Source organism: Mesocricetus auratus, unplaced genomic scaffold (assembly GCF_017639785.1).
Source record: "Mesocricetus auratus isolate SY011 unplaced genomic scaffold, BCM_Maur_2.0 Super-Scaffold_100031, whole genome shotgun sequence".
In the NCBI taxonomy this organism is placed as follows: domain Eukaryota; kingdom Metazoa; phylum Chordata; class Mammalia; order Rodentia; family Cricetidae; genus Mesocricetus; species Mesocricetus auratus.
The window spans coordinates 14,404,267-14,420,537 of NW_024429212.1; the positions used below are offsets into that span (position 1 = coordinate 14,404,267).

Consider the following 16,271-nt stretch of genomic DNA (forward strand, 5'->3'; position numbering starts at 1 on the left):
CTCTCCCCCTCCCCCTTCTCCTCCCCCTCCCCTCCCCCTCCCCTCCCCCTCCCCCTCCCCCTCTCCCTCTCTTGGCAATAAAGGCAGCACATGCATTCTCTTAGTACAAACAGCTGGATGCCTGGTGTTTCTTTTCCTGATACCTTGGAATTCCTTGTGGCACGGGCGCCGCACCCTTACACAGACACACATGCAGACAGAACACCAATGCCCATAAAGAAGTTCCGCTGGAACCATGCCAGGATGCCTACCATCAAAACACTGTGCTGGCTAGATTTATGTCAGCTCGACACAATCGATAGTCATAGGAAACAGGAGGAAACCTCGATTGAGAAAATACCTCCATTAGATTTGGCTGTAAGCTGGGCGGTGGTGGTGTTCACCTTTAACCCCAGCACTCGGGAGCAGAGGCAGGAGGATCTCTGTGACTTTGAGGCCAGTCTGGTCTACCGAGTGAGTTCCAGGACAGCCAGAGCTTTTATATAGAGGAACCCTGTCTCAAAAACAAAACAAAAAAGATCGGGCTGTGGGCAAGCCTGTAGAGCTAATTAGAGATTGATGGGGAGGACCCAGCCCACTGTGTTTGATGATATCCCTGCACTTACGGTCCTGGGCACTGTAAGAAAACAGGTTGAGTAAGCCAGTAAGCAGAGCTACTCCGTGGCCTCTGCATCAGCTCCTCCTCCAGGATCCTGCCCTGTTTGAGTTCCGGTCCTGACTTCCTTCAGTGATGGACTATGGTGTGGAAATGTGAGATGAGTAAAGCCTTCCTCCCCAGCTTGCCTTTGGTCATGGTGTTTCATCGCAGCAATGGTGACCCTGAATAAGACAGCAACTCGTTTTGGGAAGGACGGAGGATGGCTTACAAAGATGTGTGAGACACCACGATAGAAAGCTAAGCACAAGTTAATTATAAGCGAGGGAGAATAACAACAAAGAAATAGACCGAGAGCTGTAATGGTTGAGTTAAAAGATAAAGATGTTTCATGAAACCCTGCCTGCCACCAAGTGCTACATGACTTGGTGTGTATAGTAAACACAGATCCTTTGTAAGTGACCAACAACCTGAGAGAGCTATTATCAGACTCATAATTCATAGTGTCTGTTTAATATGCGCCAGCTTCTTACAAGATACCTAATTCTTTCTGCTGCCAAGATGATGCCAGACATCCAACTTAACAACTCCTCAAGGAAGTTGGTGATGACCTATCTGTACAAGAAGTGAAGAACTGGATTCCAAGCCAGTTCTGGCAACTTCCAAAGTCCAAACTTTTGTGAGAAAGAAATGTCACTGTCTGGGATCTGTGTTGGTTTCCTCCATTTATTCCCCATCTGAGACAAGTCCTGTTTCAGGGGAAAGGGGGAAGAGCAGAAGCAGAAGCCGCGTGACCACAGAGCATGGCCAAGACAGGAGTGACAGAGTTCTAGGAAACAACAAATATTAGGTTCTTTTCTCAATTATAGGAAAGGCCCCACCTGACCTAGGCACAGGCTTGGCTGTGCAAGGCATACATTTTACCTTTCAGTGCCATGCCTAGCTCAGGGCAAATAAAAAACATTTGTAGTAAATACAAGCTGCATCACAGCTGGTGCTGTGCAGTGAAGAGCCACACACGGAGACCACCTGAGACTCCAGCTGGTTTAAGGTGGTGCGCTCTGGACATCACCGGCCAAAGCAGATAATCTGTAATACCACTTGTAACCACCATGGGGGGGCAGATAATTTAGTCTTTCCCCTGGCCCCCAGTTCCTCCTCTGTAAAATGGGGACTATGGGATAACAGCTACCCCAAGGTTGTTTGAGGGTTCCATGAGATAACTTATGTAAGATCCTTTGTACAGTGCCTGGCGCTAAGTAAATATTAATTGCTACTGTTACTGTAAAATGCACACTGCGTGTCACGCGTATAGAGGGACTGGCTATACCGGAAGCTCCTGAGCCCCCACCACCCACAACAGTGGCCAGCACGTAATGGATTCAGAACAAATTCTTGGTGAGTCAATAAGAAGCGGAATAGCTTACAGGAGCCGCTAGATCTTTCCATGTCAAGACAGAACATCTATTGTGTGCTAGGAGCCACAAGGGGACATTGACGGAGGATCTTGTCCTTAATGCCTGACACATAGATGTTCTTGAAAGAGGACAAGGCCTGGTAGAGGACTTGCTTAGCATAGAGGAAGCGGTGGTTTTGATCCCTGGCACAGCAAAAACAATAAAAAAAAAACAAGGAAAATCATCCAAGAGTGGAGATGCTTGCTATAACCTGTTGCAAATGAATGCAGAAAAATCCATAAACGACTCCCAAGACCGTCGGCGCCTAATCAACACGCCAGTTCGGGAAGCCGGCGCCAGGGGGCGCTGAGCCCGTCGAGCATGCTCCGGTCGAGTGACCGACGCGGAGCAGTGATGTCACGTCCGCTTGCGCGGTCGCGTCTGCGGGGGCGGAGCGGAGCCCGAGGTCAATGCACCAGTTTGTCAGTCTGCAAACCTGGGCGGCGGCGTGAGGGACCTCGAACCCGCGCCCTAGTCCAGCCGCGCGCGACGGAAGCCCGGGGTGCCGGAGGCGGCGGGCAGGTCAGCCGGAGGCGCTCGCACGGCCGGGAGGGCTGGTGGGGGCCGCCCTCGGGGCGTGGTCGAGCCAGGCTTGGGTACGGCCTGAGTCCTCGGTTCGCCCCCGCCGGCCCCGGAGCTGCGTTTTGTGCGCCTCGGTGCGCAAGGCGCGCGCCCGAGTCCGGGAGACGCCGCGGGGAGCGGTTCCGCTAGGATCTAAGCGTTGCAAGCCCGGGACCGGGATGGGGTCGGATGAGTGGGGAGGAGGAGGAGGAGGAGGCTGGGAAGTGTGGCCGGGGGGGATGCCCGCTCCTGGGTCACGGAGAAGCTATAGCCTTAGCCGGGGTCCAGAGGAGGAGCAAGCCTAGAGTGCGAGGTCTCAAGAAACCCCTGTTCTCTGGGCGTTGGTGGCGCACGCCTTTAATCCCAGCCCCCGGGAGGCAGAGGCAGGCGGATCTCTGTGAGTTCGAGGCCAGCCTGGTCTACTGAGTGAGTTCCTGGTCCTGCCAGAGCTGTGTCACACAAACTCTGCCTGGAATACCATCTCCACCCCCCACCCCCACCCCCAGAGGCATTCCTTCTCTCCAGAGTCTGGCACTTAGACCAAAAGCTGCCCTGTCCGGCTTCCCTTCCCTAGGTAACTCAGCTACTTTTATGAACTCAGCACCTTGGTTCTCTTGGTCCTGGGCACCCTCTTCCTTTCTCTTTTGTCCTCCCGGTTCCTCTCTTGCTGTCCCCTGGCTGGACCCGAGGTCAAAGCAGGACCCATGAGAAGTATCGACATCCGAGCAGGGTTGATAAGAGGCTTTTGGGGTTTTGTTGGTTTTTGAGGGGGGGGGGACAGGACAGGTTTCTATGGGTTGCCCTGGTTGTCATGCTGTCAGGGAGCTTGATCTGTAGCAGGCTGGCTGGGACTCCCAGATATCCACCTGCCTCTGCCTCCTGAGTGTTGGGATTAAGGGCGTTTTGGTATCCCTACCTGGCTGGGATGTGGTTTAACCCCTTCACAGCAGCCACACGGATTAGAGAAGAGTCAAAAGCAAGCAACTTGCTAACAGCATGTTTGTGAACATCCCTGCAATCAGAAAAAGGCATCAGCCGTGTGACATAGGAACTCTAAATCTTGATGGCCAAACCACTGAGGGCAACTCCATCTCAGTACAGCCTGCAGAGGGCAATACTATATTTTACTCTTGAGAGCTCAAGACTATGCGGAGTGACTCTGCAAGTCATTTTTTTAAAGGTTAATTTATTATTATTCATGTACCATGTTGCTGCATTGCCTGGGAAGGCCAGAAGAGGGTGTTGAATCCTCTAAAGCTGGAGTACAGACCCTGTGGATACTGGAAACCCAGCCTGGCATCCCTACCAGAGCAGCAAGTGCCCTTAAAAAAAGGAAACTATACTGTGTGTCTTTTTTTTTTTTTTTTTTTTTTTTGGTTTTTCGAGACAGGGTTTCTCTGTGGCTTTGGAGGCTGTCCTGGAACTAACTCTTGTAGACCAGGCTGGCCTCGAACTCAAAGAGATCCGCCTGCCTCTGCCTCCCGAGTGCTGGGATTAAAGGCGTTCGCCACCAACGCCCGGCTCTGTGTGTCATTTTAACTTTTTTTTTTTGGTCATTAAGGAAATATGCATTGCTGCGTGACCATTAACCACCATTGTTGTCTAACCAGGGTTACGTATGGTACTGTAGTAAGTCTTTAAAAGTCAAATAGGCTGGATTCTGGTGGTGACATTCTAGATGATAGTCTCTGTCCTTCCTAGAGAGAGGCAGGAGCATCAGTTCAAGGCTAGCCTTAGCTCTGTAACAAGCCTTTCTCAATAAGTAAGTAAAATAACTGAATAGGCCAAACTCCCATTAAAAACACAATCCTACTACTACTACTAAGTCCCCTTGACTCTTTGCAGGTACCCCATGTTTGAAGATGCCAGCCACAGCATATAAAAGAGTAGTTTATAGGAGCCCCTCAGAGCACCACTACCTGAAAGTCTGCTTGTAAGTTTAATCTTGTGAGTTCTGTTTTGTATTACTACTACTACTTTTTTTTTTAATTACGAGTCTGAAAAGCATGGAGTTTAATACGATATTTTCTCTTTCTAATTTTTCCCCCCAGGGAGTTTCAAGAACACGGAATTGGACTGAATACAGCCCAATTCAAACAGCTGCTTGTTTCGGCCCTGAAGGACCTGTTTGGGGAGGTATGAATCACTTGGAGGGTTAGCATTCTTTAGGTTTTCATAAGAAATTCTAGAAAAGGGACCAAGGGTATAGCTCAGTGGTGAAAGGGTGAAATGGTGGGCTACCTCGTGGCCTACCTTGGGCCGGTCATACCCGTCTTGGGCACACATCGTAATTCTGGCATCTGTGGTTCTACCACTGGTAGGTGAAAGTAGAATAAGAGTTCAAGGTAAACCTCCTCTACATGGCCGTTGGAAGTCAGCCTGTCTGCCTGGTACCTTTTTGTTTGAGACAAGTTCTCTGGGTATCCCTGGCTGGCCTGCAGTTTGCTCTGTAGGACAGGCTGAATTCACAGAGCCACCTACTTCTGCCTCCCAAGCACTGGGGTTTTTTTTGTTTGTTTGTTTTTTTGTTTTTTTTGTTTTTACGAGACAGGGTTTCTCTGTATTGTTTTGGAGGCTGTCGGTCCAGCCCAGCCTCGAACTCACAGAGGTCCGCCTGCCTCTGCCTCCCGAGTGCTGGGATTAAAGGCGTGCGCCACCACCGCCCGGCTTCCAAGCACTGGGTTTAAAAGCAAGCAACACCACTCCTGGCCTAGAAGAGCACTTTGTAAGAAACACAGAAATCTCATTTTTTTAAAAAGATGTACCGGCATCTGCAAAAGCCAGCTTTCAGAAGTAATGAGTTCTGGTAGGTTATTCCAGTGTGCCCTGTATTGACAAGGAACCTTTTAGACCACTGTTCTTGCACAATGCTATCAAGTTACAGTCTGTATTGGTAACATCCCTGCCCGTCTTTGTAAAGATAGAGGGTTTATATGGGAGCTGTGACACTATTGAGTGAGAACGTCTCTGTATTAAACAGTGTGAGGGATGGTGAGATGCTCTGAGTTCAGTCCCTGGAACCCGCATGGTGAAGGAGAGAACAAACTCTTGAGACTTTCCTGTCACCTCCACCAGAAGGACGAGGAGGAGAGATTAGTTATAGATTGGGAAAAATTTAAAAACTACATGTCTGACAAAGAAGTATTATTAGACTATTACAAATCATCCCCAAAAAAAGGCTGGGCAGCAGTGTTGCACACCTTAAATCCTAGCACTCAAGAGGCAAAGGCAGGCAATTCTTGGGGTTCCAGGCCAGCCTGGCCAGCACATGGAGTTCCAGGACACCTAGGGCTAACACACAAAACCCTGTCTCAAAAAACCTATTCTTGGGCCGGAGAGTTCCCAACAGGTAAGAACACTTGCCCCTGCGTCGGACCCGGGGTTCAGTTCCCAATACTCACAGAGTGGTGCACAGCCCTCTGTAACTCTAGTTCTACAGAGTCTGATCTCCCCTGGCACCTCAGGCACCAGGCATGCACAGGGCGCAAAACACTGACATACATAAAAGAAATCTTAAAGAAAAAAACGTAATGTTGCACCGCATGTATGCGGTAGTCTTATAATAACCAGAAGCTGAAAACATCACCGTGTCCTTTATTGGGTGATTGATTGTTCGGTCATCATATATTCAAATCATGGACTACTGGTCATCAGAGACGAGGACAATGGCTAGACAGACCTAGAAAACTAAGTTCTTGCTACAGCATAACCTGAAGAAGTCACCAGTGTGGAAAATTCCATAGAAGTACACACATAAATATTAGGTGCACACACATGGCGTCAAATCTAAGTAAATTCTGAGTTGTGTTTATACCAGTTGCCTGGCTTTGATCATGTACCGTGGTTATATAAGACGATGTTTTGGGGGAGCCTGAAGGAAGAGTACATGAACTTGCCTGTAGATTGCAACAAATTAAAAAACAAAACCTGCAATTTCTATACACCATTTTAAAAAAATGTAGTTTCAGGAGCTAGAGCTGTAACACCTGGTCCTGTCTCTTGGGCTATCTGTCCTGTTAAATAGTGACAGGAAGGGAGATTATGAAGAGCAAAGTGTGAGGTCTTGTATAAGAGCCAGCCCAGTTAGACCGAGCCTAATCTTGTGAATGTGGGAGGAGCTGCTGCTGCTGTTTTGTTTTGAGACGGGGTTTCTCTGTGTGTAGCTCTGGCTGTCCCAGAACTCACTTTGTAGTCCAGGCTGGTCTTGAACGCAGAGATCCGCCTGCCACTGCCTCTCAAGTGCTGGGATTAAAGGTGTGTGCCACCAACACCCAGTGGGAAGGAGCTTTTTTAAAAACTGTGGAGGCAGGGTGTATACAGATATGTATATGCGTGCGTGCGCGTGCGCACGCGCGCACACGCACACATGTTCGTTTGTTCTTTCACCACGTGGGTTCTGGGGATTAACTATGGGGATCAAACTCAGGTCATCAGGGTTTGTGTCGTCTCACCAGCTGGAGAAGGAACTCTTTAAACACAGATTGAAAGGTGAGGAGGGAGGTACCATGGAGACTGATGGGAGTCTTTCAAACTGCAAGAGCTCTTAGCAGGCACGTGAGAGCACTGGCTTTCGTCAGGGTTGGAGAGCAATGACAGGAGTCTGTATTGTCCCTTACATAGGTGGGTGCTGCTTTACCTGTGGACATCCTAACCTATGAAGAGAAGACTTTGTCAGCCATCTTGAGAGTGTGCAGCAGGTATGACAGTGCTCTAGAATCACCGGGCAGGGTGGGAGCGGCCAGTGAAGATGCTTCCGGGATGAGAGTGCGTGGCTGGGATCTCTGAGCACCTCTGAGGAATTACACTGGGATTACTGGGAACAGTCCTACCTGGGATTATACCCGAGATGAGAGAAAAAACCTTGTGGTTTGATCACAGCCAGTTTCCTGGTGGAAGGTTGTTGTTTTAAAGTCAGAAATGTATGCATTTTAGATTCTTGGGCTCCATTTGTTCTTTCTGGGATACTCTGTTTTGTTTAAATGAGGGTTCTGTGGTTTGTTTTCTACACAGCCACAAGCAAAAGTACTAGGGAGCTGTTAGCAGTAGAAACGTTCATTTATGCTCTTGATCTTTATGCAGTGGTCTGGCTAAACTGTGGAGCTCTTTGACCTTGTTTGGAGCCTATAAAAACAAGAAGTGTGCCTTCAGAGTGATTCAGGTAAAAGTTTTTCCTTCATAATTTCAAGGAGTGACTGAGCACTGTGGTGATGTGATCTGGGTGTGTGTCTCAGTTTAGCCTTGAGTAAAGCAAGCAGAGTTAACATCTAGCAAGGGTAAACCCAGAATCCCACTGCTCCCGAAACGGAGGCAAAGTGGTTAGATTTTAGGTCACAAAGGAGATGTTTGGAAGTCAAACTTGGAGTTTGTGGTAAAGGCTTCTCACTGAATGCTCGGTGCAGTATTGCCTTGGCCGGCTGTTCCCAATGCTCCCTCCGGATGTGCCCCAAGTGCTCCCTCCAGGACGTGCTTTAAAATGTGAGCTGCATTGTTCGTCCTGTAAAACTTGCCTGTTTGGCCGGGTGTTGGTGGCACACGCCTTTAATCCCAGCACTCGGGAGGCAGAGGCCGGCGGATCTCTGTGAGTTCGAGGCCAGCCTGGTCTACAAAGTGAGTTCCAGGACAGCCTCCAAAAAGCTACAGAGAAACCCTGTCTCGAAAAAACAAAAAAAAAAAACTTGCCTGTTTCTTGTGTTGCCTGTTGTTTCCATGCAGCTTGGGTTAACCTTTTCTTCTTTTGTAGGTGTCTCCCTTTCTCCTGGCTTTATCTGGTAATAGCAGGGAACAAGTGTTGGATTGAATACTCCCACAGTCCCAGAAACTCTGCGCTCTCAACAGTGTATTTTGATGTCTGCATAGACTGAAAAAGAAGCAGACTAAAGCCCCTGTTGATGACACTTGGAGATACTGAAGATGCTCTCTGTGGTTTCTGGCCATCATCTCTGGTGGAGTGGGCTTCAGCGGGGACTGTGGCTCAGTTGCCGGGTACCAACAGGGCAGTGCCTTCAGCGTGCGCACACACGGGTTGGAGACCGTGCCGAGCTCAGCAGAGCCTTCACACAGCAGGACGTGGCTACTTTCTCAGAGCTAACAGGAGACACCAATCCTTTGCACATAAGTGAAGATTATGCCAAGCACACCAAGTTTGGAAAGACAGTTGTGCATGGAGTTTTGATAAGCGGACTTATTTCTGCTCTCCTGGGCACTAAAATGCCAGGGCCAGGCTGCGTGTTTCTCTCCCAGGAAATCAGGTTCCCCGCCCCCCTGTACCCTGGAGAAGTGGTTCTAGCATCGGCAGAGGTGAAAAGGCTGAAGCAGTCTGTTGCTGTTGTCCAAGTGTCCTGCCGTGTGACAGAGAGTAAGAAGACAGTTATGGAAGGCTGGGTTAAAGTTACGGTCCCGGACACTCCTGATGCTGAAACACAACTTTAAAGTTGTGCGTTCAAACTCCTGTGTTCTTGTTACCACGACATCTGGGGAAGTGGGCTGCTGTTCTCATGAAGGAATGTCCGGTGTACCTGGAAGCCACAGGATGGGGAGCAAGCAGACAGTTTGCCCCAGTGTCTGCTTTCCCGATTGGCTTTATGCTTTCCCCGACTTAAGTGTGTACACGTTTTCATCATCTGCGGAGGTTGGGTTGTTTTTCAATTATAAACAATTGAGAGCGGCAGGAGGATCGGCTCATCGGTTAAGATCACTGACTGCTCTTCCAGAGGATCTGGGTTTAATTCCTAACACCCAGGGGTCCGACAGTGTCTTCTGGCCTCGGCAGAGACTACGTGTACATAGTGCACGTACACACATGCAGGCAAAACAGTCACCCAGATAGAACAATAATAAAATAAAGTGTTAAATATTTTTTTAAAAATGAGAAAGCTGTCTGCATGTTTTACTTTGAGAATTTCAAGCACAATTATATTTGAATTTGATAACACCTGCCCATACCTGTGTTGAGGAAGTTTCTTCCTGGATCTACAGCTCTATAAACTTAGTTACTAGCTGTGGTAATGGAAGTAGGGTCATCTTTGGACATCTCTTTACCATTAGATATTCTTAGACCTGTTCCCAGTAATTTCTGGATTAGGGTTATAATTCCTTACTATTTACCCCAAGACGTGTCTTGTGCTGGATGTGGAGGCATATGCCTTTACTCCTTACTTGGGAGGCCGAGGGAGGTGGAGCTCAAGGCCAGCCTGGTGTGCATAGCAAGTTCCAGGACAACCCGGGCTACATAAAGAGACCTGTCTCAAAACAAAAAATGCTAGCAACTTCATTCAGCCTTCTCCGTGACTTTGAGGTTTTTGCTGTTGTGGGAGAGGGATTTACATGCAGCTTTGATCAGTTAAGTAAATTCCTAATGCTATACAGCATTGTTGGAAATGATAGAAACATAGAATTAAGCAGAGGGCCAATAGCCAATATTATCCATTATCCTCCCACCCTGGCCTTCCATGAGTGAGGTTAGGTAGTATTTTGGAGGCTGTCCTGGAACTCGCTCTTGTAGACCAGGCTGGTCTTGAACTCACAGAGATCCGTCTGCCTCTGCCTCCCCGGTGCTGGGATTAAAGGTGTGTGCCACTAACAAGCTATGGTGTTGTTTTAAGTAACCAGATTTGTTACTTGTGTGTGTGTGTGTGTACGTCTGTGTGTATACTCATACTCATGGCTTGTTCGTGCATGTGGAGGTCATAGGTCAGCCAGGTGTCATCTCTCTGATAAGAGTCACTTTTTCTTTCTCCCTCACTGGCCTGAAACCAGCAATTAGATGAAGCTGGCTGCCTGATGAGCTCAAGGCATCCACAAGTCTCCACTTCCCCAAGCCTGGGGTTATATATAAGCACACGTTTTTGTTTTGTGCCTGCTTTATTTGTTTACACATGGATTCTGGGGTTGAACTCGGGTCCTCAGAGTTACTCAGCCTGGCACTTTGTCAGCAGAACCATCTCTGTTCCAATAACCAGACAGGAACAGTTGAAGAGATTACCACAAGAGTTAGTGTGGTCACTAGAGGGTGGTCGCGTGTCCTAAGTGAGTTACAGACCTGTTCTGCTTCCTCCAGTGTTCGAAGTGAGAAGAAAACACCAGTGCAGGGTTAGGAGCAAGGGTGCTACCTCAACTGGGCAGTGGTGGCGCACGCCTTTAATCCCAGAACTCAGGAGGCAGAGGCCGGCGGATCTCTGTGAGTTCCGCCTGGTCTACAGAGCAAGTTCCAGGACAGCCTCCAAAACAATAGGGAAACCCTGTCTCCAAAAAACAACAACAACAAAAAAGGTACTACCGCAACTCAGAATGGGCAGCATCGCAGACTGGGCTCACTAAGGATGAGTTAGATCTCAGCAAGTCCCTAGACTTGATGAAACGTGTTAAGTACCAGAAGAAAACAGAGAACTCAGACAACCAATGCACACTCCTGCACAACCTACCGCCTGGGAGTCATCAGCAGTCCTAAGTGTGGATCCATAAATGGAGCATGATGTGATTTTTTTTTTGTTTTTTTACGTTTCTGATAAACTAATACTCTGCATTTACTCTAATTCTTGAAAGAGCTTTATAAAGTTAATGGCCCCATTTTATTGGCACAGAAGCAGACCAATGCTATATAGCTTGTCCAGGGTCATACAGCTAATAGGCAGTAGAGCTAGGATTCGAGCTTGAATTTCCGCTTTCCGCTATCACTGTGGATCTCCAGGCTTTTCATTCCTGTCAATTTCAGCAGCGCTTGTTAAGATGTAATTCCTACATCCATTCAGCCCGATATCTGTGCTATAGTTGCAGCATTTCCCTATTCTGTACCTTACGGTTTCTACCCACTACCCGTCTCTCACCGCCACCCCGATAATAGTCACGCCACGTCGTCCGGCTTTGAGCTCAACATCTTCCCACGTCCTGGGAAACAAATGTGTAGCACTTACTTGCCCGCCCTCCCTTTTCCCAAGTGGCATTCAGAGATTGTGTTCAGAGGACGAGAGCTCTAAGGATCAGCTGGATGAGAGGTAAGTTAGAGACAGGCACAGTGGCTGATAGCCCATTCTAGCAATTCAGACGCCGAGGCGTGTAAGCCGTGTGGGGGATGGAGAGAGATGTCCCCTGGGCTCATGGATAGTTTGTGTTTAGAGCATTCTCACGTTCTTAACAGTTTGGGGCGGCCATGGGCTCTGGTCTCTGTTAAAAGAGTGGAGTCCCGCAGTCTGTGAGTGGAGGCTCAGCCAAGATTGCCAAGCTGCTCACACCCTGTTGAAGCAGCCACGAGGAGAAGTGATCACCCACTTTCTCACGTCCCCAGGAGATGCCAGAAAGAAATGACCATCTTATGGTGAAAGGGGCTGATAATTGAGACTACACCTTGATTACACCAGGTCACATACGGAAGTGAGTGCAAAAGTAATGGCTGAAATAGGCCAATTTGTCTAGCACTCTGCATATCAGGGGCATTGTAAGACTGCAGTTCGCCGGGCGTTGGTGGTGCACGCCTTTAATCCCAGCACTCGGGAGGCAGAGGCAGGCGGATCTCTGTGAGTTCGAGGCCAGCCTGGTCTACAGAGCGAGTGCCAGGACAGCCTCCAAAACTACACAGAGAAACCCTGTCTCGAAAAACCAAAAAAAAAAAAAAAAAGATTGCAGTTCATGGGATATTTGGTTGACACAGAAAGAATACCCATCTTAAGCACTTTTATCCTAATGTGCTGGAAAATTGCTCAACAGACTTGTTAAAACGTTTCCATGTTGCTGAAATGCCACTCTCCCCCTGCCACCCCCCCCCGCAGCAGCAAATCTTAGATTAATGGGTAGAGCCTCACCATGGCCACCATTTACCTTGTGGGCTTGATTTGTGTGTTCTAGAAAAAGAATTGTCTTAAGTGCATACCAGTACCTCTGAGACAACCATGGGTTTTCATTTTGGTCCAAACTGTTAATCATTTTTCTTCTGTGTTCCTGGAGTGTAATTCACAGACCCTGAGAAAATTGGGGTTAAGTCACGTCTATTAAGGGTTTATATTAAAACCAAGGGTTGACGGTCGCTCTGAGCAGCTGTGCTCTGTGCTGCCTCACGTGCTGGCATAGCTGTTTGACTAGCTCCAGGCCGGCAGAATTGGGGTGCCACCCAGTTCTTGCCCCGCGTCTCACGGCTGGCTGCATGCGGTGCCTCCTCAGGGTCCCAGGTATTTTGTTCTCTACTCTCTGCTTTCATTTGGGTTGCAAGGGCCACAGAGAAATTCAGAGTTGGAGCAGAATGATCAGCTGGAAGAAAACCCAAGTAATGTGCACACCAGTCAAATAAGATTAAAGATTCCGTAAGCTTTATTCCTAAAGTGGCTCTTAACTGTAAATTGTTTTGACATTATGCCCTGGACAGATTTTCCCAGTGCCATCATAGAAAATGTCAACATATGAATGTCACTGAGTTGAATTTTGTTTAGTGTCCAGATGGTGAGTATTTAAAGAAATGAAGTAATTTGGAGTTGTAGACCACTCTGCTTAACTCTGCTTCAGCGATCTGACTTGTATACCAGTTGTCAGGCCTAGAAATTTCCTCACTAAAATCCATCGTGTTCAATCAATCTCGACAGACCTCAGGTTGTTAGATAAACAGTCCATGAGCTGTCTAAACATTTGGCAACATAGCACAATATAAAAATCCTCCTGTCTTCTGTTAGCCTACAAGTAGTCGTATGTATGCAAAGAGCAAAACCGTGACATTTTCTCATTCCTTATCGGTTTATTTAGCCCAAGACCAGAAAAGCAGGTCTGATTTGATTTAGATCAACTCTGGCCTGGGAAGAGCTTCCCCAGATTTAATCTGTGTCATTTCAAATGCCAGACAGAGCCAGGCACAGAAGCCTGCATCTGTAGTTAGCCACACAGATTTAGCTAGCCTCTTAGGTGCAGGAAAGAGGGCCACTGGATCCGCAGGAGGTCAAGATCAAGACCGTAATTTAAAAAGCAGCAAAAGCCAGATGACTATTGAGGTTGTTGTGGGGTTTGGAGCCTGGTCTGTGTGTCCCAGGATACTTGGGGGTGGGTTGCTGACAAGGAAAAATGAGCTTAGCAGAAGTGTGTGTCCTGTGGGGCTTCCGGAAAGAATCACAGGGGAAGGATAAGGAAGCCCTGAGCTTGTCCCTGGCTCCCATCAAATATTTCTCACTTTCAGTTTCCCTTTCCTGGTGAAGAAGACAGGCCAAGTCACATTTCATGACATGTGCAGCCTGGGTCTTCACTTCAAACTCCTTTTCAGCTCCCTCCCTTCCAGAGAGAAAAGCATTCAAATCCCCGTTCTCAAGAAAGGCTGTGCTCACATCCGCGTAACTAACAGCCTGCAGTTTGTCCTTAGCTTGTCGTTCAGGTCCGACCAACATTAGCGCTGGTCAGCGCACTCGGTAGTCCGTCCTGCCAAGGCTGTCCCAATCTCCATCCCATAGCTGGGGGAGCAGAAACAGAGTGAAGCCAGGCTGCCGGGCACCTCTTGAGCTGGTGTAAATGTAGGCAGGGCAGGGTGTGGACCTGTCACCGTAACCATCACTCTAGTTTCTTCCTCAGATGGTGAAGGCAGGTTTTTTTTTTTGTTTGTGTTCCCTCCCCTCCCCCCACAGGATTTCTCTGTGTGGCTTTGGAGGCTGTCCTGGAACTCACTCTGTAGACCAGGCTGTCCTGGAACTCACTATGTAGACCAGGCTGGCCTGGAACTCACAGAGATCCGCCCGCCTCTGCCTCCCGAGTGCTGGGACTAAAGGTGTGCGCCACCATCGAGGGGCTAGTTTGTATAATCTTACGTTGGGGATTAGGTGCTTATCTTTACATGGTCTACCTTTTGGAAAACCCCTCATTACTTTCTTAGAGGCAGAATTACAGTCTTAGGGTGAGATATTTTCAAACCCTTCATATATGTTATTAAATCCTAGCACCACTACTCAGCTTATTACATGGTAGGTACTCAAGTAAATAATTGCTGAGTGAATTAACGCCTTCCTTAAGAATTAATTCAGTATACACCAGTATGTGTGACCTTGTCTTGGTCAGTCCTCACCATGACAGGAGTAATAATGTGGGATTTGTTGTTTCTGTTTCTCTGACAATGAAACACTCCATTACCTTTAAACAAAGAAATGGAGGAAAGGAGTTAGGTGACACGTGGTTCGGCCTCAATAGACGGCTGCTTGAAAGCACACTGAGATAAAAAAGGAGATGTAGGAAGAGATCTCACTTATTTAAGAGTTACATTCCCCATATTAAGAGTTTACATTCCCCCCCTTCCCCCCATCTCCCCCTACTGAGCCTAAAGGCATTCAGCCATTGTCACTAGGCTACTTAGGGTCAGCCAGCAATCTCTCTGAGCTTAATCACTGAGTGCAATTTGACCTTTGCTCTGATTTCAAATTTAGTGGTAGTGGACTCACAAGGAGCTTTGTTTCTATGGATGAAATGATAGGAACTTAGTGGAAACGAGAGTTAGAAATCCCTTCCCTGTGAATTGTCAGGCTATAATGCATCTTGTTTGAGATTTTTGATGTGTGCAAATATAGTAAGTACTGTTCATTCCTGTACCCTTTAGCTCAGTTTTACAGATGGAAAAGTGAGGTCTACGGGTGTGAGGGATTGATTCAAGGTCACACAGCTTAAGCTGCAGAACCTGAAGGTCCCAGTCATCTGATCTAGGTTTAATTCCATGTTTATCCTGGAAAATCGTCATCTTGGGTTAAGGGGAGCAGGGTAGATTCGATGCTGAGAAGTTGATCTTCAAGTTAGACGGCTCTAAGTTTGAGGTTCCCGGAGCCAGAGAACCAAGGACTCTCAGAGTCTAAGGGATCTGAATGCTCTTGGGGTTTGAAGACCCTTGGGCTAGGAGCCAAGCACAGAAGCAGGGAAATTTTTGTATCCGTTATTATTATTTTTCCATCCCAGTTCTTAGAGCTTGTTGCTTGAGGCTTGTGGAGTCAAACACTGTGGGATCCATTTATGAGGGTGCATGACAGCACCTAGGCTCTCCTGAGAATCCATGTTCAAAACCTGAATCACAATTTGGTTTAGAAAGTCGGGTCTAAGCCGGGCGTTGGTGGCACATGCCTTTGGTCCCAGCACTTGGGAGGCAGAGGCAGGCGGATCTCTGTGAGTTCGAGGACAGCCTGATCCACAGAGCGAGTGCCAGGACAGGCTCCAAAGCTATGGAGAGGAAACCCTGTCCCCAAAAACAAAAACAACAACCAAAAAAGGAAGATGGGGAGCAGGAAGAAAGAAAGTCTGGCCTACACGCCATTCCCTAAGCCTTAAGGTCCGTGGGCAGGGAAGGTGTGACGGGGAGCCTTAGCTCTCCAGTCTGCCAATCTGAGATTTTGAAGGTTGCATCCGCAAAGCTCAGCTCTGCAGGCTTCCAGGCCTCTAGATGCAGCATCTATAGATCTCAGGATTCCTGGTGGTGATGGTTCTGAGCTCCTGGGTCCGAGGCCGGGTGGGTGCTCGCCGGTACTGGGTGTACGACGCAGCGGGGAGGAGCTGCCAAGACTGCGTGCGTGTGCGAGCGACACAACGCCTCTTGACCCGCAGCGCTGGCTGGCTGGCTGGCTGGGCCTTGAAGATGGTCAAGAGCCCGCAGTCACGGTCGGCGCTAGGACCCAGCGGGGTCGGGCAAATGGGCGTTGACAGCCAGGGAGCGGAGCCGACCGGCGTTA

General features: G+C 48.3%; 2 protein-coding genes across 3 annotated transcripts; both read left to right on the forward strand.

Annotated features, from left to right (window-relative positions):
* The first annotated feature begins 2,421 nt into the window (after positions 1–2,421).
* On the forward strand, positions 2,422–8,492 carry Rpp14 (ribonuclease P/MRP subunit p14). Of its 2 annotated transcripts, none has more exons than XM_005077373.4 (6): positions 2,422–2,574; positions 4,459–4,546; positions 4,665–4,749; positions 7,234–7,310; positions 7,693–7,771; positions 8,354–8,492. In XM_005077373.4, the coding sequence occupies exons 2-6, from the start codon at positions 4,476–4,478 to the stop codon at positions 8,408–8,410; spliced, it is 369 nt and encodes a 122-aa protein (XP_005077430.1). In that variant the 5' UTR covers positions 2,422–2,574; positions 4,459–4,475; the 3' UTR covers positions 8,411–8,492. The 2 variants fall into 2 exon arrangements, with proteins under 2 accessions (XP_005077430.1, XP_012974024.1); XM_013118570.3 differs by lacking the exon at positions 2,422–2,574 and adding an exon at positions 2,853–3,187.
* A 31-nt stretch (positions 8,493–8,523) lies between these two features.
* Htd2 (hydroxyacyl-thioester dehydratase type 2) lies at positions 8,524–9,481 on the forward strand. The gene has a single exon (XM_021231382.2). The coding sequence runs from the start codon at positions 8,524–8,526 to the stop codon at positions 9,040–9,042; it is 519 nt and encodes a 172-aa protein (XP_021087041.1). The 3' UTR covers positions 9,043–9,481.
* Positions 9,482–16,271: the final 6,790 nt, after the last annotated feature.